This window comes from Xenia sp. Carnegie-2017, unplaced genomic scaffold, assembly GCF_021976095.1.
Source record: "Xenia sp. Carnegie-2017 unplaced genomic scaffold, XeniaSp_v1 HiC_scaffold_2, whole genome shotgun sequence".
In the NCBI taxonomy this organism is placed as follows: Eukaryota; Metazoa; Cnidaria; class Anthozoa; order Malacalcyonacea; family Xeniidae; genus Xenia; species Xenia sp. Carnegie-2017.
In genome coordinates, this window is record NW_025813482.1 from 483576 (window position 1) to 504387 (window position 20812).

At 33.9% G+C, this 20812-nt stretch overlaps 2 protein-coding genes across 2 annotated transcripts; both read right to left on the bottom strand.

The window, feature by feature from the left end:
• Positions 1–9939, bottom strand: LOC124440403. Its single transcript, XM_046990794.1, has 8 exons — positions 9377–9939; positions 7880–7993; positions 6851–7063; positions 5398–5681; positions 4915–5092; positions 1511–1582; positions 565–702; positions 1–170 (listed from the first exon to the last, which is right to left on the bottom strand). The coding sequence occupies exons 1-8, from the start codon at positions 9937–9939 to the stop codon at positions 14–16; spliced, it is 1719 nt and encodes a 572-aa protein (XP_046846750.1). The 3' UTR covers positions 1–13.
• Positions 9940–10993: 1054 nt separating this feature from the next.
• On the bottom strand, positions 10994–20759 carry LOC124440704 (GDP-fucose protein O-fucosyltransferase 2-like). The gene is given in 6 exon segments (XM_046991133.1): positions 10994–11539; positions 13098–13404; positions 15495–15561; positions 18139–18207; positions 18209–18268; positions 19990–20759. Coding segments are annotated over 6 exon segments (1293 nt in total). The 5' UTR covers positions 20502–20759; the 3' UTR covers positions 10994–11261.
• Between the last annotated feature and the right edge of the window lie 53 nt (positions 20760–20812).

Below are 20812 nucleotides of genomic sequence, written 5' to 3' on the forward strand. Positions count from 1 at the left end.
GTTGATATTGTAGCTAACAACATGACATTGCTTGGTTTGATAAATTAAAGAGAGCGATAAAAATTTCTAATTGACAAAACTTACCTTTGGTAGCCAACTCTATCAATTGTAAAATCACGTCTATGTTCGTCTTTCCATTTCGCTCTGAGCATAATTCCACCGATATAAGTCTATATAGTTGAAATGTAAAAGAAATCATCATCAATTATATCAACTGCGTTCTTTTTTAGTACAGAAATGATCAGATTGTTGCAGAAAAGATCAATTTAAACACCGTCAATGCCCTTGTTAATCCCTTGTTTTCCAACTAATGCAATCTTGTCTCTCTACACATATGACAGTGGGCAACTTTGGTAAAGGCCACTCAAAATACTTTGCTTTGATAAAAATAAAGAAAAAAACCCGACGGAAAATATTCCTGAAATGGTATTTATAAAAGTCATATACTTCATAGGTGGGTAATTTCACTACTGCAAAATTTTTAGAATGTATCGTTTTCAGTGTAAACTGATAGAAAAGTGATCAATGTTTACACTTTAATTTGATCTGTGCATGTATACCTACTTGGTATTTGCTTTTCCTTTCATCTCACATTTTACCACAGTTGCCCATATCAAAGAATCGAATTTCTCACTAAGAGAAATGCACATTAAGCTTCCATGGAGCATTTCATCAGAACACACAGACTCCTCTTCTTCCGAGCTACAAATAAAAACAAACCCACACAAAAATTCTTTTAGGCCGCGGAAATTATACAAAGATTCTTAGCAGCCATGAAAAACGACTCCCTTAATTAGTGTGATGTTCAGGAAACGCTAAAAAATAAAGTTTTTTGGCAAAATAAAAAATTCTATTTTAATATGCTTGATATAAATTGCACTATTAAGCTCGTCCATAACAAGCAATAAAAAAATTGAATTCCTTATAGGCAGTCATGCATTTCACATTGTGTTTTATTTAATATTTATAAACAGCAAAAAAGCAAGGATCGCGATGTTTAAAACAGTAGAAAACAATAGATTTCAAAGGAGCCTATAATACATCATGCACATATGAATATGACCACCATCCCAATTATCGATCTTTCGTCGTCCTAGGAAAAGGGAGCTCTTTAATCTCTAATGATATGTATTCCTCAAATAAAAATACATTGCTCTTTTCCACCATAATCTAACTGGTTTCATTTGTCCAGCGTTGATTTATTGACATGACTTTAACACGCTTTTACAAAAGAAGGTTTAGTTGAAAGGCTGAAATATTTGGGTTTCAAAAAACACAATCTCCAGCGTCGTCAATTAGAGTTCGACAGAATGACAGAAAATGAAATATATCTGATCAAGAAACACTTTGCATTTGCAAAATAAATAAAAATAATTTAATGCAGTAAGTATATCAATGGAGAAGGGCGCGTTATGTGTGTTTTCTTTACACAGGGTATTAGAATGAAGCTATGTCATGAGTAAATAATTGCTATATACTGTATAAAAATCGATCTGAACAATGGTCTTACCTGTCACTGGCATTATAATCTTCGCATTCTAGCACAAGATGACCACCACCTTCCACAGTGTTTAATGTTATTCTACACCAATAAATAAGTAAAATAATTTTCCCCTGATTTCAAGGTTAACGTCTAGTGAAAATATTCAACTAGCTGTAATTATTTTAGTAATTTTCGAAATAAAACAACAGAGCAAAAACTTTAACAGGGAATCTTTATGGTAAATGAAAGTGGTTTCGCGAAGGCTTGTGTCCCCGAAGATGAATGCCTTTTGCTAATTTTTTTTGCGTGGGATGAGGAAGACACTTTTGAATATCTTGCTAGACGTGCTTGAAAATTTCAACACAAATTGTTTTAATTTTTCAATGTTCTAACGAAAAACAGTGGTATTTTATGGCTGTGGAAAATTTTTGACTTTTTATATGTTTGCAGGCGCGCTATACCTATATGTATTAAAGAATAAAATTTCTCATGAGATGATCTTACGACTCGGTCTTGTTATATTTGCCTTACGTGATTTATTCTAACATTTAATGGCCAGTTACGATTAGGCTGCTTTTATCGACGAATATCAAAGTATATCCAACCGTGATAGACATAAATAATGTTGAGCGATGTAATTATGAATAATTGAAAATGGATAATTAACTTGAGGTACTTGAATTGTTTGGTCAAACTACACTTCAAGGGAATGACCGAGATTTATTCATATGATCTACCAGGGGCGGATCTAGAGTATGTCAAATCCGTCGCGCGACTGATGTTTGAAATTCAAAAATTACCTATTCATATTAATTAAAAAATCACTAATTATTCTTTATTATCGCATTTACTTCGTGATAAAAATCCAGCTTTATTTATTATTGAAAACTAATGACTAATGCAACGAATATCTCCTTGGTAACCAGATCAGTTGAATTTTAATTGACCTGGAATAACCGACTGATAAGCGGGGTGGCTTGACTGGTTCGACTTAAAAGGAGTCTATGAACGCCAGAAACGCTATTTTATTGGTCAATGGCCAGATCAGTGGACAGTCTGGAATAATCTCGACCGATAATAGGGTGGCCGGACCTATAAGGGAGTCCAATTGCTATCTTACAATTGGTTCATTTGAATTTTGTCTTACTGTGATTGGTTTGACCGATTTCGACTGATAGCCAACTGAACTAACATAGTCAAGCTCACTGTCTGAATTGAATGTTTGATCGTTCATAGTAATTTTCTTAAGCATGATAGAAACTAAACTACAATCAGATGGAATTTATGGAAATCTTTACAAATTCATATGTTGACATGAATGCTGCTTTCCAAACTGGGAATTTTTCAAGAGGGTGAAAAATTTATGGATAAATTGTAAATGCTTGGCAAAGACGATCTCGCGAGCGACATTTCAGTCATTGATGTTCAAAAGCAAGCCAACATTGTTTTGAGTTTTATCAGCAGAAATTTACATCGAAAATCGTAAGTAAAGGACAAGTGAAGTGTATGCATGAATGTAATATATCAAAGTCAATTTATGCGAGTGTGTGATGCGATTTATGTTAATATGGCGTATGGTAAGCAGATTGATGCTTCTAAAATTGTTGTTGCCGAAGGAATTTTAGCTATGATTTCTGTAATGCTTGGGGAATCGTGGCCGTTATATGGCAGCGAAATCCTACATTTCTGCAAATATATTTCAATGGACAAAAATCTGTAGCCATAAGGTGCCATACGATTATTTACTTTATCATAAACAAATGTTTGGGGCTTTTCAGTTTATGATCATTGATCATTCAATCATTGGACAGTTATACTACATATTGTTTAAGATTTGAGAAAACTAACATTGATTACATGAGAAGCTGTTTACTATAACCTGTGATTTTGAGTCTTATGATCCATGAAGCTTTTTATTTTGACAATTTGACTGGAATGGTATTAAACCTGAGTATTTCACATACATGAAATGTTGTCCCATGTCACATATTGTCCCCTTTTCTAACTGAACACCTCATGTAGAGATGTAAAGGTGTGTTAATCTATGGCTCATACCAGATTGTTTGCCATAAATTCCAAAGGGCTATTGATGTATGAATAGCATTTTCTATAAAGTAAAAATGTCTTCCAATGTATGCAGATAAACCTTGAAATTTGGCAAAACAGCAAAGTATTTTTCATGATCACTAGGTAATTTTTCTGATGATCAGTATAATTTCTAAACTAAATTATTTCAGATTTACATTTAAACGAGCTTTGATCATATGAAAAGATATTTATCATAAACAGTAAGCATGACACATGAACCAATTTTAACATTCATGTAATTATATAATTAAAGACATGTTGGTTACATTCTATTTGTATTTGCAAATACAATGCTACTAGTGATTGCTATATAGCACACCTTGCATATACTTACAGAAGATAGTGAAATGCCTAAGAAACATTCATGGCATTAAGCTGTCCTTAACTGCAATTTTTCACTTTGATAATTTTCTTAATCTTTGACAGAAAAAAATTTTGAGTTTTTCTCAAAAAATTTGCTGGCTCTGATGTGGAGATGGGTAAAGGGTTACAATAAACTTGCATGGTTTGAAGTCTGAGCTTTTCTATATTTATGAACTGTCACTTGTAGTACCAAATTTCTAACTTAACTTATTACATAGAGGTTTGAATGGGGGTCTCTAGGGGGGTCTATGCCTGACAACTTGGTAGAAATTTTAAAGACTATATCTGTTTTGAATAGCATTATTGTAAAATAAATTTTACGTTCCTAGACATGCTAATGAGCCATATATTTGGCATGATAATGAGCCTAATTATTTGGCAAAACATTCAAGTATTGTTCACTTCATTTTTTTTTGAAAAAACGTAAGCAAAATGTGTTGTTTTTACCGAAAAACGATGCCCACAAAATACATCTTGTATTGCTCTAAAACGCTGAAAATGGCATTTTAGAGGTTCTGAAATTCAAAATTTCTCAGGGGAGAATGCCTCAGACCCCCCCCGGCGCGGAGTGCCTCCGACGTTTTATGACTGATGTTTGAAAAATCCTAGATCCGCCCCTGTGATCTACGCTAATCGAACAGAAACACCATTGGTAGAGAAAGCCAATACGTAATTAGATTAAAACCATATAAATTAATCAAAAATACAGAAATATAAATTTCTTGAAATATTCAATAAAGCAGTATCAAAGCTGTGTACTCTAAAACCGACCGGAATATCCAATTAAATTTAAGGAATTGCAGCAGAGTAAAAAGAAAGAGAAAAAATTTCGTGTGATTTAGATAACGATTACAACGTCTTTTGAGAAACCCACACCCAGAAAGCATAGTATTTCTAGTTCAAACGTGGTGTGCTGTAATTCGCATACTTTTTAAACTTGGACGATATATGTGGAAAGAAACAAAATAAACTGAACGCACCTGAACAATTTCATCATTCGGGGATCATAGCTTTTGTTGCGGGAAAGTTTTTGTATTCCAGTAGAAAGATTCCTAAAACATTCTTCACGAAGTAATCTGTAGTTTATTTCCAAATATTGGTTTGATGAATCATAAGGTTTATCCTTTTTAATGGCGTCAAGAGTATTTAAATCGAACTCTAAAAAGTGCCAGAAACACATGCCATATAAGTATTTTTCTCGATTTAAGCATAAAGACGAGTAAAACACCAATCAAAACTTGGTGGATGTATAATGGATTTAAAAATACAAAAATTCATTATCTAAGTCAAACTCACTTAGAAAATATAAGTAAGAACACTATACATGGTTTTGTCACCTTGGTTAAGTGATTTAAACACAAGTAATTTAGAATAGAACTCAACAAAGATTCAAACCAACATCAACCATCAAAAAACATCCTTGCTTTTACCAGACACTCTCGTATACTTTTTTCAAAACTTACCAGAGAATACTTCTCTTTCTGTGGGTATGACAGGTAGTTCTTCCCAGCTACAATTGAATGTGTCAACTTCTTGGCATCCTGGTACAGAACTTGACACTATCTCGCCAAGCTCAGCTAAATATTCAATACCAGGACTTTGGACGAGCACTTCGCCATTCATTTCGTCGTCTCTTGCAAAATGCATGGCATAAGCCAAAGGCTTTGCAACTTTGAAAACCTTTCGCGCAGTTTGAGGGTTATGCTTCAACATTGACTTCAAGAAAAACTTTATGCCATCATATTGCCTAGAAAAGAATTAAATATTTTCATCAAACATCTCTTCAATACAAATGTATGTATCTAATTCGGAAGATACCAAACTTCAAACTATAGTATGAGAGAATCCACTAGATATGGATTAATTTTTTATTCAATAAATTATTTTAAAACGTATCATTCATTATTAAATCATAAATACATAAATTAACAAGACAGTAGTAAACTTTGTTGAATTTTAATGTTGACACGTAACTAGAATGCTCTTTAATAAGGACCTTAATTAGAACAGTTTGACAGTCACGGAAAGTTGTTTAAAAGTTCTATTGATTTCTTTTCAAATGTTGTACATTACATTGTACAACAAATAACATTGTTTTTGCAAAAAGAAACATGAAAATATATAAAAGTAGTAAAGAAAAAACACTTAACATCAGAGAACGCAAATAATACCGAAGAATATTTTCAAGGTAAGAAAATAACAACAAATTATATTAAACACGGAGGGATGCAGATTGTTCAAGGGGGATGCAGATTGTTCAAGAGGGATGTATCGTTATTCTAGCTAAACTTGTAAACCCGGGATATTGTGGATTTTTAGGCTTACAGACAAATGAGCCTTGCGTCATGAAAGTGTGATTACTTTTTAAAAAAATTTACATGTTTTTGTAAATGAATGCGCACTTAGCAATTTATTTCAATTTTAATGTTTCAATGAAAACTCCCATGGTTTATACTCAATTGCAAATGGTCGTAAAATAAAATACGCAATTGCTTTTTGAAATAATATGTTCTACTTTTTACTCAGTCTTATTGTACAATTTCATAGCCTCTAATACAGTAATACTGTTATATCAATCTTCTATAGTACAAATAAAATTTTAGAATTTTTCTTGGAGTGACGTGCTAAATATATTTTTTGGGGGGTAGGTGCGCACCCCCTGTACCCCAAGAAAATCCACCCCTGCTTTTTTGAGGGGGAACTCGTCCAATAAAATCAATGATATATTCTCGACAATGCTTGTCTTAAAAAGTTATTAAATCTTTAAATCGGTTGTGATTCTTATGTATAATGTACTGATAGAACGGACAGCAGCGTTCTCACTCGACTGGAGATACACATGGTTTCTTTGCAACGCAGAGTATACTTGCTTCTTACACATTAAAATGAAAAATTAGCGTATAGCTGAAATAATACCTTGTTCCCCCATTGCTTATAATAGACGGTAAAAATTTGATGAAAAAAATTGACGATGAGATGTCTAGCAAAAACTGCTCGCAAGCTTGAATCTTTAACTCCTCCAACTTTTGGCAAAGCGACAAACATAGCTTCATGAAGACATTCACATGGTCAGAGTTGCTTTCAAATAATTCTCTGTCATTCTTTATATAATCCCATATTCCTTTATACCTGCAAAAGAACACAAATATTGAGATCGATGACAAAATTGCGAATAATGTATTATTATTGGCATTTCCGCATACAGCTCTTTTTCCACAGCTAACTGGACATTGTCTATATTTCCGCAGTTTTGCGAAAGAATTATTTATAGGTTTTTCTGCCATCACTGTCTTGTAGAAAAAAAATAAAAAACGATTCTCGTTTTCTGTCTTAACAGCTAGGTAATGTCAATAACAAATTATGCTAAAGAAGAAAAATTGCAAAAGATTCTTGCGCCATTCTTTAAAAACCCACTCAGCTGCAATTTTTTAAACGTATGTTTTGTAGACATACAGTAAAGAGTCTCTTTAATAGTAATCTTGCAATTTCGTTAAAGCAAAGTGAGAGCGCACTGCCCGTCTTTCAAGAAAAATGAGGGGCATATTTCCACCACCCTCCCACCATTTTTCGACGCCATTTTCTGAAGTACTTTGAATTTAAAATGGAGCAGCTATAATTTATTTTGACGAACGCTGGATCTGCTTCTGTTGGTTACAAATTTCAAAAGTTTTAACCATTTGACAAACTGTTATACACAAAATTAATTCATTTTGCCTATAGCCAATAGCTGGATGGCTACCCTGAATGGTCGTGTCACAGGGTATTCAATCGAAGTATTCAACTTTAATAAGCAATTCTGCCATCTCTAATACTTATATGTGGCAACAATTAAACTACACAAGTAATTCAAAGTTATTTGTCAAGACGTGCAATAATTAAGCCCAGGGGTGTAATAAAGATAAGTATTTTACATTTATTTTACAGAATTAGCTATATTGCAGTTACCTGTCATAAAACTGGGTATAAACATCAAAGCCAGATTCATCATTAAGTTTATCAAGCACATTTTCAACAAATTTAGCTTTCGCCGAGATTTCCACAAATTGAAGTCCTTTAGACCTGCAAATATAAAAAACAAACTTTTCACTATATTCCATTGTGAAACGCAGCTAAAATGAAAAATATGTGGAAAAGTGTTTCTGTATTCTTTGATTCCATTATCAGAGGGATCCACTTATTGTGGAGATAAATTTAAATCAAATGTGGTTGCAATTTAATCTAACTTTCTTTAAGATAGAGGAAAAAGATATATGTTGTAATAGTATGATGAGTTGCAAGTTTTACATATGTTTATTAGCTCAATCATGATCCATGCATACTGTTGAGTCATGCTCATAAACCACAAAAACAACCTGTTGAGTTCGTATTACTCGCCATATCACTTTCTTAGTATACTCTATAACTTGAGTAACAACCACGAGTGAACTTAATGATCGAACTGATTTTTATTATTTTACAGAGCAGTATTTATACTATTTATTACAAACAACAAACATTGTTATTGGCCGGAGTAGTTCCTCTGTTTAAGCTATATATGGTATATAAGGAAATAGAATGTGCGTAGTTTAGTTTATTAATGTATCCGTTCCCACACGGCTAAGAGCCAAGGAACAGTTATTGACCTTAGTTAAATTTCCTTATATACCATATATAGCTTAAACAGAGGAACTACTCCGGCCAATAATATTATTTGTTGTTTGTAATAAAGAGTATAAATACTGCTTTGTAAAATAATAAAAATCAGTTCGATCATTAAGTTCACTCGTGGTTGTTACTCAAGGTATAGAGTATACTAAGAAAGTGATATGGCGAGTAACACGAACTCAACACATACTCTACAGACTAAAGACTCACATCAGAACATGGAATTCTGCCACTTTAAAGTTGCTTTGTACTTTAATAAAATCTTATTATCAGACCTGTCTACAGGCACGTAGCCAGAACAATAATTGGGGGGGGGGGGCATATTCATATATGCCAGACATGCCATTTTAATTTCTTTTGAAATGCCCCTGGCCCCAATTATCATTCTAGTTACATGCCTGCCCGTCTAATTACAAACTCTCATGTTTGCAAGACTATTGACAAAGTGCATAATTGACAATAGTACAGCAAAATAGAGCAATGTTTATTGGAGCATTTAGCAGACAGCATTTCACAACCACATGCTCAAAAGAGACTTGCAATTCATACTAGTTTTACACGCAGGATCTATTTTATAATTCATAAGGAAAGACAAAGAAGAAAATTCCAAAAACTGTTTGAAAATTCTTTGACTTTTCAGAAATAAGATTAGGTAACAAATTATGAGACAATGTACTACAACTTCATGCAACCATAACTGGCAACTTTGACTAGTCAAATTAATAAACTAATCAAGCCTCTATCAAGTCAATCACATCTATCATAAGTAATTTCGTGATTAAGAAAATTAGATTATACCTTACAATAGACATAACACCTGTGTCATTATCCACTTCAACTTCATCACCAAGAGAGATCAGGCAATAACCACAAAAAATATCATGTCGGTTTACTTTTTTTTCCTCGTTTTCGTTGGAGCCATGAAATTGTTTCAAATAAACTGCATTTTCACATTTGCAAGTTATTAACCAGACTGGAGAATCGTTACTCTGAGATTGTCGTCGTTTTTTACTGGTCTTCTTGAAAAAGCTTGGGTCATCGACTTCAGTATCATTTGTGAGATCAGTAAGGACGCAATGGTTTAACTCTTTTTTTAACTTGCTAACCAAATCTTCTGCTCGCTTAAAATCAATTTGTCCAGCTTTATTAAACTCATCGCTCTTAACAGTTTTCCAGAATTTAAAAGCGTAATTATAACGTATTATAAACGCACGATTAGGATAATTTAGTTTTTGATTTTTTCCATTAAATTCTTGCAAAGCTTCGTCAATTTTATTCTTTATTCTCGCACGGTCGCTATCTCTTTGGATGATCGCATGTATAACACTTTTAAGATTATGCACGGAATTATTTCCAGCCATTTTTCGTGCTAATATTTCATGTCAACTTTTGGATCAGAAAAGAAATATTTCTTGCTAGTTCATTCATAATATCAACAAATAAAATACATCCTAGAAAGTTGAAACTAACAAATTACATTCTAACAGCAGCACATGATTGAGTTGTTCCAGGAAAATTGACAAATTCCAGGAAATTTGCATGTCGGACTCATTGTTCATCTACTCGTTTAAGAAAATGAAAGTGAAAGATGACTGCTATTTCTCATTACAGCAATAAAATTGAGTCGCCGTTCAGGAAATGGTTCAGAAAACTTACACTAGTTTATACACAATTTTTCCTCCATTGCGCAATCAATTCAATAATTGCGCATAAAATTAGCAATCATCTCGCTCGTTAAGGTCTAAAAATAATAGCTTTGGAAAGTAATAAAAGTAGGGGGCATTGGGGCGCACCCCCCTTAATAATTTGCTACATGCTGTTACAAGTACATTGGCGCTTTAATATAAGTAAAATACTTGTTATATTGTGTTGTAATGTTACATTAATTAGTAAAGTTTGACATATATTATAGCTGCAAAAGTTGTCACCAGGGTGACTCGGTTGTAGCTGCATGTATTTGGATCACAGTCGTCGTCGAAGTCCTCACTGCGTCTGAATTTCCGAATCCTTTTATGGGGGTGTTCTAGTGAAAAATGGGCGAGTTTTCGTAAAAAATGAGGTTGGCAAAGTTAAGCGCAAAGCCCGCGCATATGCCCAATCTGCCACGGGATTAATCTGGCCCTGATTACAATTCGTATTTGAATGGTACAAACCAACGGTACAAAACTGACAAGAATGTTCTCATTCAACAACAGAAAATGCAAAATAACTATCAAACAAGTGAAATGGTAATAATTTCAAGGTTAGCAGTCATTTTTGTGCAACGTTCAAGAACTTTCCAAAGACTTTTTAAGCACAATTGTAGAGAACTTTATCTATAAAACACGAATTTATGTGATGGAGTTCTTGTGGTACCAAGCATGTGGTATATATGGTACTAGGAACACGACACATGCGAAAACACAAGACACAGAATTCCAAAACTTGTATTCAAATTTAATATGCAATGCCGTAGCCAGCCAGCAAATTTGATATGCAATGCCGTAGCCAACCAGCAAATTTAGTACTGCTATGCAAACTTGTCGTTGTGCACAGACTGTAAAACAGTTACTTTTGACAGAAAATCAACAATTGTGTTCTAATTTTGATGTGTAGCAGAACCATAATTGAGGGCTGGCTAAGCCGCTACAAGTAGAGAGAGAAATACGATAGAAGAATCTTTTGAAAAATTTTAGGCCTTAATTCAATACACAATTCTCCAACGAGTAGGTTGTTCACATTTACTAATTTCTTTGTCCGAACATAAGCAATTAAATGTAGTGTCAGCATTAAAACCAAGAATATCCCTCTCTTCCTGTATCCGGAAAGAAAACGTGGACTCCTTGGTGCCGACGAAGTATTGCGCATGTGCACAAATCCACTGATCAATAATCGCAACGCCACCGTCACCATATTTCTTGAGGACAGATTTTGTTGGCTCATATTTGACGACCGGTAATCTTTCTTTCAAGTATTCAATTTCTACAAAAATATTCAATTGTCATCAGCATAAAAGAAAACAATTTGTTCAAAGTTCGAGTTCATATAAATGACGTAATTGGATATTCGCTACAAAACAATATCCATGAAGTCTCTCCTTTTCTAAGTGTTATTTCATGTAACTTTCATGGCATGCAATAGAAAAGTAAATTTGATGTATGCGAAAAACACCATCACAGTTGTTAGTTTACGTTGTACTTTTTACTCGTTAAATACATGACACACAAGTGTAATGGAAAATTATTAAGTTAGCCGGTGCTATAACATAAAAAACTTCTTTTCTTAAATTAAAGTGTGATCGACTTTTTTTTAGGCAGTGTTTATTTCTTACAACTGTCGTACAGCAGGAGCATGAGCAAGTTGAAAACATTTTATGTACTGAAATTACAACATTGCTTCTTTCGTTGTACCATGCTCGTAGTTTTTTCAATGTTTTCGAAAGAGTTGAAATAGTAATTAGCCTTTGTAAAGTAACTTCCGTTCTTAAATGAAGTCAAAGTTCAATCTCATAAAATTTGAAACACAGTCTCGTTAAAAATAAGTACGCAATGCGTACATATGTTTAATCATTCTAAGGATGGAGTTCCAGTGATGCCCAATTAATGTACATCAACATATCTACGAGACGTTTTCTAAAAACTTTATGAAATTATTATCCCTTCTTTTGACACTTATCATCAGATGAATATTTTCTATTTCCTCACTGTTTATTCCAAAGGCTCAATAATTGTCCCAAACTAACGCTCTTGCTAAAATTCCAAATTATGTATTTGTGTTCACGTGCTTACATCGCGCAAAAGTTGGCTTGCCACAAAAACAAAATCGTAGCGACGTCCTCAAGAAATCTCAAAAATTTTAACGAAAAACTCATCGCTATTTCTGATGAAAAATATTTTTGAAATAAATACTATTTCTTCAACAAGCTGTCTTTCAAATTTTCTGTAGAGAATATGATACAAGTCCTTCACTCAACCGAAATTCGATATTCCATATGAACAGGCAAAGTTAACAAAACATTACTTCACAACTGTAAAACTATTTTTACTATTTTAAGTATGCAGTCACTAAAATAAAATATTGTTTCGAAGATTACAAAACTTCTTTGTCGCAAGAAAAATATAAACACAACTTCTACAAGTTTGAAAATTTTTGCTATCCAATGGATAACGCTATCCAGGTTTCGTGCAACCGGCCACAGAATTAAAGCGTCTATAACACTCTTACAGACTAAACTTGAAGCTAGAAACAGCGATATTCTTAAAAAAGATCACATACTATTGGTAATTATAAATACTCGACACAAAAAAAATTTGTTCGGCTTCGCAAGCTACCCACAAAAATTGCTACCATAAAGACAAAATGAACATTTATCTTAGACGTTATTTCATTAAATGAGATTTGAAAACTTTGCGTCGAACTTAAAAAATTAGCGCAAACTATGTTTATTATGTAAATCGGCAATTGCTTTTAATCATTGAATCGCAAGCGGAAGCAGTCTCATAATAGGAGTAATTATCACATATAGCATTGTCATACGTACCATTTTCTAAAGCATCTGTAGCAAGAAACACCTTGTCTAAATTTTCTTTTTTCAAAATAGTCTTAACCTGTTGAATGGCGCCGTCCAAACTTGGTACATGCTCTTTTCTAGCATAAAGAAAATCAGCTCGACGAAGATGAATAGCAAGATAGGGGCCACCCAAAGCGCTACCATCTTTTCTTTCATTTTTACGCCAATCGTACTTTAACTCAGTTAAGTCTTTCTTGTCATTAGAATTCAAATGCTCTTGACGAAAATTATTTCCAATTTTCCTCAAGTGTTTTGCAAAAACCAAACTACGCCGTGCCTATGATAACAAAAAGCGGTTTTTATGCTTCGTAAACGTGAACATCTATTTAATGAAAATGAATTTTTGAGCATAAAAATTTGACAAAAATATGAGGTTAGCTCGAGAGTTTGGTTATGCTTTGTATATGTAATTCAGATTTGGGCATAGTTCATTTCTTTAGAAATCTAAACTAAAAATTGTGTTGAATTTAAAAACTTGATCATATAGGTCAAGGTTAGTTTTGTTAATGTGGAGTGCTTCTTTGATTTTAAGGGAGAATGAGGTGTCTGCAGTGTCGATGATTTTGAAGCATGAGGGTGAAAAGTTGGTTTTACCTGAGTGAGATTTAAGAAGGTGTCGGTAGATATGACAGTTTTTGTCTGTTGTGGTATGTTCCCTGATTCTGGTGGATAAATGGCGCTAGGTTTCGCCAATGTATAGGGAGTTACATCCCACGCAACTGAATTTATATACCACCATGGATTTAACTGAATCTGGCATAGGGTCTTTGAAAAGGTTTTTGATTTTGAATGTTGTGAAAATTAGTCGAATGTCAATATCTGTACAGAAGCGTTTCATAATAATTGTAACTCTGCGTTGTGTGTGTCGTAAGTAATGTCCGATGTATGGTAGTTTGAAGTATAGAGTTGTTATTTTGGAATTTTGTTTCCGTTGGTCGTGGTCGTCGTATCAGGAGTTTCAGTGTCCAGTTTGAGGTTATTGTTATTTTTGCTGTCAGGATATCGTTTTACGGTTCTGTTAATAAAGTGTAGTGGGAAGGAGTTTCGTAAAAGAATGGATGTGATGTTTTTTATGTCTCTTTGAAAGCCATTGGTCGTATAAGTCCGGTTTTATATGAAGGTGATGTAAAACTAAAATAGTTCATCAGAAGTCCTGTGTATGTTGGTTTGTGATATGTATACGTTGTACAGGTATCATGGGATTTTGTTAGTAAAATGTCAAGAAATGGCAGTTGATCTTGTTGTGCAGTTTCAAATGAAAATCTAATGTTTGCGTGCTGTGTGTTAATGTAATTATAAAATTTCATGGCCTCAGTTTCGTTAGTAAAAACACAAAAAATATCGTCAACGTATCTGCGGTAAAATAGTGGTTTAGTGTCGTTGTAATTGTTTAGCCAGTTTCGTTCATGTGAGCCCATTCTGACAACATTCGAAAGAATCCACCAAGCTATAAAATGCAATATTCGCAATCAAAAAGACTACACGCATCTCAATACAGAACTGGCACACATCGCTCACTCATACGTCTCATCTTACCACCCGACACCAGCCGACTTCAAAAAACATTCCATTCTTAAAAACATTCGAAACAATCTAAACATTATTATTCTCAAACCGGACAAAGTTGTCATCCTGGATCGTCAAATCTATCGTAACTATCACGTGAAGCAAAACTGCAAAAACTGTTAAGAAAGCTTCTAAAGAAAGACTCGATTAACAACAAAGTTTACAATGATATCTTCCTCAGAGGTTCTCAACCATCACACTTCTATGGCTTACCGAAAATCCACAAGAAACGAGAACCAGAACAAGCGCCTCCACTACGACCGATAGTTTCATCAACCAACGCATACAATTATAATCTAGCTATAGATTATAGTATCTTGTAGTATCTTAGTTCTCTACTAACACCACTCATACCAGATGACCACTCCACTAAAGATTCTTTCACTTTGTTCGATGACTTCTCATCTTTTAACTCATCCACCTCTTGTCACAAATTCTTCATCTCCTACGACGTTGAAAGCCTATTCACTAACATACCACTTACTGAAACCATCAACCTAGCAATTGACAGAATATTTACTCACAACCCCAGTATCACTATAAACAGGACGGACCTCACGCAACTGTTTTTGGTAGCGACAGCAAAGACGCATTTTTTATTTAATGGAAAATTTTATGACCAGACGGACGATGTTGCGATGGGTTCTCCCTTAGCACCCATACTTGCTAACATTTTCATGGGCTCATATGAACGAAACTGGCTAAACAATTACAACGACACTAAACCACTATTTTACCGCAGATACGTTGACGATATTTTTTGTGAGCTTAAATTACCTCATTACAAAAAGAACGCATTACCTTCCAATATTCAGTTTGCCCATATTCAATGTGAAGTACTTCCTCAAATCTGTCCACAAATACAGATCTAAAAAAGTTCAAAAGAATATATTTTGAATGGTCGGAACTTCGTAAGCCTCGCGATACTAGTCATATCTATTGTGGTTCTATATTTGTGGTTATTATTCAACACAATTTGAATGTCAGCCTCTACAGTTCTCACCATGAAAGCGTGTTGTCTTTAATGAACGGAACGAAAAATTTGTTTTTTTGGGTAATTTATACTAAGATTTTAATACAGAAAGAAGCTTTTAGCTGAAGAAATGTGACGTGCACAAAAAATAGAGAAGAGCTATGACGCTACGGCATTTTTAATGAGGTAATGACTTAATAACTAATATTATGATAAAACAAAGCAAACGTCATATAAAAATTACGTAAGCCAAACAAAAATGTAATCGCTTTTTGCAATTAATGCCTGTTATAGAAGTTGCTATTTATAAAAGTGAATGGGATTAGATCTAGCTTTCGTTGATGTTTCCTTAACGCTGACATGCCCAAGACACTGTGGACGACCTGAGCCCACAGGTCAAAGACTGGATATGAAATACGAACAAGAATATTATTCTGAATATTACAATGGTCAAAATAAAAAAAACTCTATCATAACTTAGAGATGAGTTTTCTTAACCCCTTAACAACCGAGCGCGAGGTCTCTACGGAGAAATATCGCATCGACGTTTTTTGTACAGACCGATCCCGTAGGGCAAGGTTTGTACAAAAAGACAGAGGTCCGATATTTCTCCGTAAAGACCGAGAGAGCGAAGTTATTAAAAGGTTTATTATATGGCATTATTTGACCTCAAGCAAAGCTTGCTTTCTTTCTAGTCCTTGCTGTTTTTTACCGGTTGGCTTTCACTTTTCTAGTTTTCGTCTATTAAAGAATAAATCGTTTCAAATTGTATCGTCTGGATAGTTCAACTGTTCTCCAAGTGTTTTTACTCGAATCACATTCGTAAATGGTTTTTTGTTTCTATTTTTTTGCGTTTTGCTGTTTGCTTTACGAAGTTGTTTACAGTTGACTGTAAAATTACGAGTTTTGGACCAAGGTCGATTACGGGAAAATAATGGACCAGCAAAAATGTTTCTTAGCCAATCAAAGCGCGCTTTTTGCCGGAAGTGACGCTTGCTATATAATAATAAGGCGTATTATCATATGGCAAGCGTCGCTTACGATAGTCTTAAATAGTCTGCTATGTTAATTGCCTCCGAAAAAATTTTTCCTGTCCATCACAAGTAATTTAACAAATAAAATTAAAGAAATAAATTTAAACACAAGTTTTGAGAACGCAAATCATGTACGCTTGTTAGTCGAAGGAAGAGCACTCGGAAAGTAAGTTTTACTTTCAGACGACACAATTTTAAACGACTTAGCCTTACCTTTTAACTAAAGAACACTAGAGTGAAAGCCAACCATTGAAAAACAACAAGAAAAGAAAGAAAGCTTCGTTTTAGGTGAAATATTTCCATTTTCTAAGCTTTTTATCAACCTCACTACTTGTTCTTCGCTGAGAAATAAACTGACGGAAATGTTTTCGTAGAGACAAAGCCCGTAGCTAATTGTTTTCATCCCAAGATCTCGGAATTTGTTAAACCAGTTAAGATGGTTTGGGAGATTTCTATTTTAAAAGTAATTCTCGGAATTTGGGGAGGGGAGTCGATTAGGAGGATTACGTAAGGTTTCACGAACAACGTTTTTATGAAAATTAATTGATTTATGAATCTCGCACGTACAACTAACGACCACGGCTCGCTCAATAGCTCAACTGGCTGAGTGATTTTAGAAATGGGAACATTTTAGAATTTCAGAAATAGTAATTGACCATTCACCATGGTATTTGCTCTTTTTAAGACAATTTTTAAATTTTTCACCACGACAAAGTCTTTGTTTTACTATTTAAAAAAATTTTGATGTATGAAAGCACGATGAATGTATAGCTACAGGATTGTGCCTCGTCTTCCTTTCGGGAGCCTGGGAAATAAAGTAAGAAAATCGGGGACTTTTCAAGAATCTTGGAATTTACGAGCTAACTTGAGATTACTGCTTAACTAAAACAGTCGAACCTTCGGCAGGCGGACACACTAGAAACCACCTCCTGGTGTCCGTTTACGAAACTCAGAGATATTCGCTTATGGGAAATGTTCGCTTATGGGAGATGTTCACTTATGAAAAGTGAAAAGAATCATGTTGGCATGGATCAAAAAGCATTGTCCTCTTACAGGCGTTGTCCGCTTACGAGAGGTGTCGTCCGCCTCCGAGATGTGTCGTCCACCTCCAAGAGGTGTCGTCCACCTCCGAGAGGTGTCCGTAAGTATAAGTTGGACCGTAGAATGTATATGTATAAAAAACTGTGTTCATCAAATGTAGCGTTTATTAAATGCGCTATCATTCATTGATTGTATATACTACAATGCAGAAAGTGACAAGAGCAGCGCTCGTGTTTCGTTTGCTTTACTCACTGTAAAGAGTAGATTTCTAAGGAAGAAAATATGCTAAAATATGAAATTTACTTGGCAGTTAGCAAAGGTGGTCTGACAACACCACTGACTTTAGGTAGCTTAACTTTTGTACAATACTCTCGTAAAAGATAGCGTACTTGATTACCTTACATTGAGGTTCAGTAATGTAGGCTTCAAGATACTAGCAAGACCTTGAACCGACATGCACTTGAATTCTTTGGTATACATCATTCAAGCCCCAGAAATATCCTTCATAATTTCCACCTTCAACTTTCCTACAAAAAAAAAGTTGTCAATAAGGTATTCTCAAAAACCTTTCAAGATGATTACACTTATATGAAAGAGGTATTCAGTCCTCGTGTGAGACACACTGAGGTCAGCCTATGTCACACACATTAGGTCTGGGTAATTTTTTAGCCAAAACAATCCTTGCATTACCTAATGTACCATTCCACATTTTACAAGTCCTACAATATTAATAATACAAACAATGATAATAATTTAAACAACAGAAACCACATATTGTTATAATGAGAGAAGATGAAATCCAATGTGGAAAGACTTTTGCTTTGAAGTTAATTTTTAAAATTGAGTGTGAAATTTTTAAAGTGTCAATACTTTGTAAAGTATTTCCTAATGTATCAATCATGTCTTTTCAATAAAAACATTTGATTGAAATTTTGAATTTGACTATTTAGCTAAGTATATCTGTAGAATGATAAGATTACTGAAAAGCAAATTTCTCTCAACAAACCTTGGTAGTAATAACAAAATACTAGTAATATTGGTTACTTTTGCATTGTAGAAATGCATAGCATATTACTCAAAAACATTAAGCAAGTTTATTCAGAAAAATAGTCACCCAAAGTCATGATTAAAAATGAATAATTTGAAAATGTGTGTTTAGTAAACCATGTAGTGCACTACTACTCAAATATGACAACTTTCTTTTGTTTTTATCTTTTTATTGATGTTTTAATCATATTGATATCATATTAAAAATAATCCCAATTTATATCAAGCATTTCTTCTTTTGCATATTGTTCGAAATATTGCATGAAATTTTTATATTTCAGTAAAAAATAACGTGCAACTTGCACAAGTGCTGTTAATCCACACATTGAAATTTATTTCAGCAAATTGTCTTTACCATCTTATTTAGAACCTAGCTTTGTACAAGAGTTTATCTACTATTTGATTGAAGCCTATATTCAGACAATTTTATAATAAATTTGTTATAAACAAAATAGACTGAATCACTATAAAGTATGTACACCATCACATATATAACAACACAAAAAGCACAGTCTTTTTTCATACCTCAAAAATACAAACACTAAAACATGAAACACACAGGATTACATCTCTTTTGTTGCAAAATAACAACAACAATAATGGCCATACTGCATTTTGAGAAACATATTCAAGACTTCTCAAACCAATTGTGTAAAAAACAGTCAATGAAAAATAACAAAAACAAATCAAACAGAAACAGACACTTGAAGTTTGACCTTTTTTTGACTACAAAAAATGCATTAAACAAATCAAGACTTATATAGAACCCTACAATGAGTGTGAGCAAGAGTTGTGAAAAAACATGTTATACTCTATGACAAAGACAGTCAAACCAATGTTTTTTCCTCTTAAAATTTATAATACAATTGCCAGTTTGGTCATGCTTTGTAAAAATTTCATTGTTCACTCCTTGTAAAACAATATATCTCGAAAGAACTATATAATCCTTAAGGTCTGAAATTTACATAGCTGGGCCAAACATGCATACAGGTTATGCCACAGAAATGATGAATTACTAATCAACTTATACAAAGCACATCCGATAGCACTGACTATCCAACAATCTCTCCAAATATTTTCATTGAATTGAAATATTTCAATAGGTAATACAACAAAACTCGACTCATTAAATTTTAAAGTAACAGCAACTATTCAAAGAAAAAATATGCTGACAACATACTACTATCATCCTATTTTATACCTGAAGGGGGGTTCATCAAGGCATTCTCGCTCATCCATTTTTTCTTCCCATTCACCATTAACCCATCCTTCTTTGTATCGTTGCAAATACATGGTTAGGTCAATGACAGAGCTACCTGTCTCGTTGACAAAGTCTTCAAATTCAATGACAGGTATATAACGGTTAAGACTTTTCATGTCAAAAAACGTTTTCCAAGGCATGGCATTTTGCTTGATGTCGTGTGTTTTCCAGTGGTACAAATGTCGCCATGGAGGCACTACAAGCGTCCAGTTTCCGTTCTCGTTCAGCAATTTTACAAGATTAGCAACCCTTAAATAGACATCTCGTCGGAGATTAAAGCCCTCGCCAGGATTGACATCGTATATAAGATACTTTTTCGAATTTACTATTTGACCAACGTTGAGAAATTGATCGTTTCCTGCGTCGTACGCATTGATGTAGTCATATTCGTGACAGAAAACAACAGAAAATTGAAAGAAAACTATAATGAAACACTTTCGGATTCTCTCCATTCAACTGTGAAATCCCGCAATTCGCTTATTATTTCACTGTTTTTCGGGGGGGGATTATGATATTATTTTGTTTTGTAGTGGAATTTCTGAAATGTTAGCTAAGCAAGAGGATAACTTTAACAGATTTGACGGAATATAAATTTATTTTTGTGTACATTTATAACACAATAGCCCATACATAGATTAGAAAAAATTCTAAAATAACTATGACTTTCTTGGTTTGAAGAGAAATATTAAATTATTATTCAAACATAATAACCACACCCATGACCACACCTGACAGACGCAGTGTTATTTAGAGATTGCGCCAG

Bases quoted from the DNA above. Each gene is read 5' to 3' on its own strand.
- LOC124440403 (XM_046990794.1), bottom strand. From the start codon at position 9,939: ATGGCTGGAAATAATTCCGTGCATAATCTTAAAAGTGTTATACATGCG. The intron at 7,994-9,376 runs GTATAATCTAAT...TTATATTTGCAG, and splicing joins GGTGTTATGTCTATTGTAAG to GTCTAAAGGACTTCAATTTG. The intron at 5,682-6,850 runs GTATTATTTCAG...ATTCTTTTCTAG, and splicing joins ATAAGCAATGGGGGAACAAG to GCAATATGATGGCATAAAGT.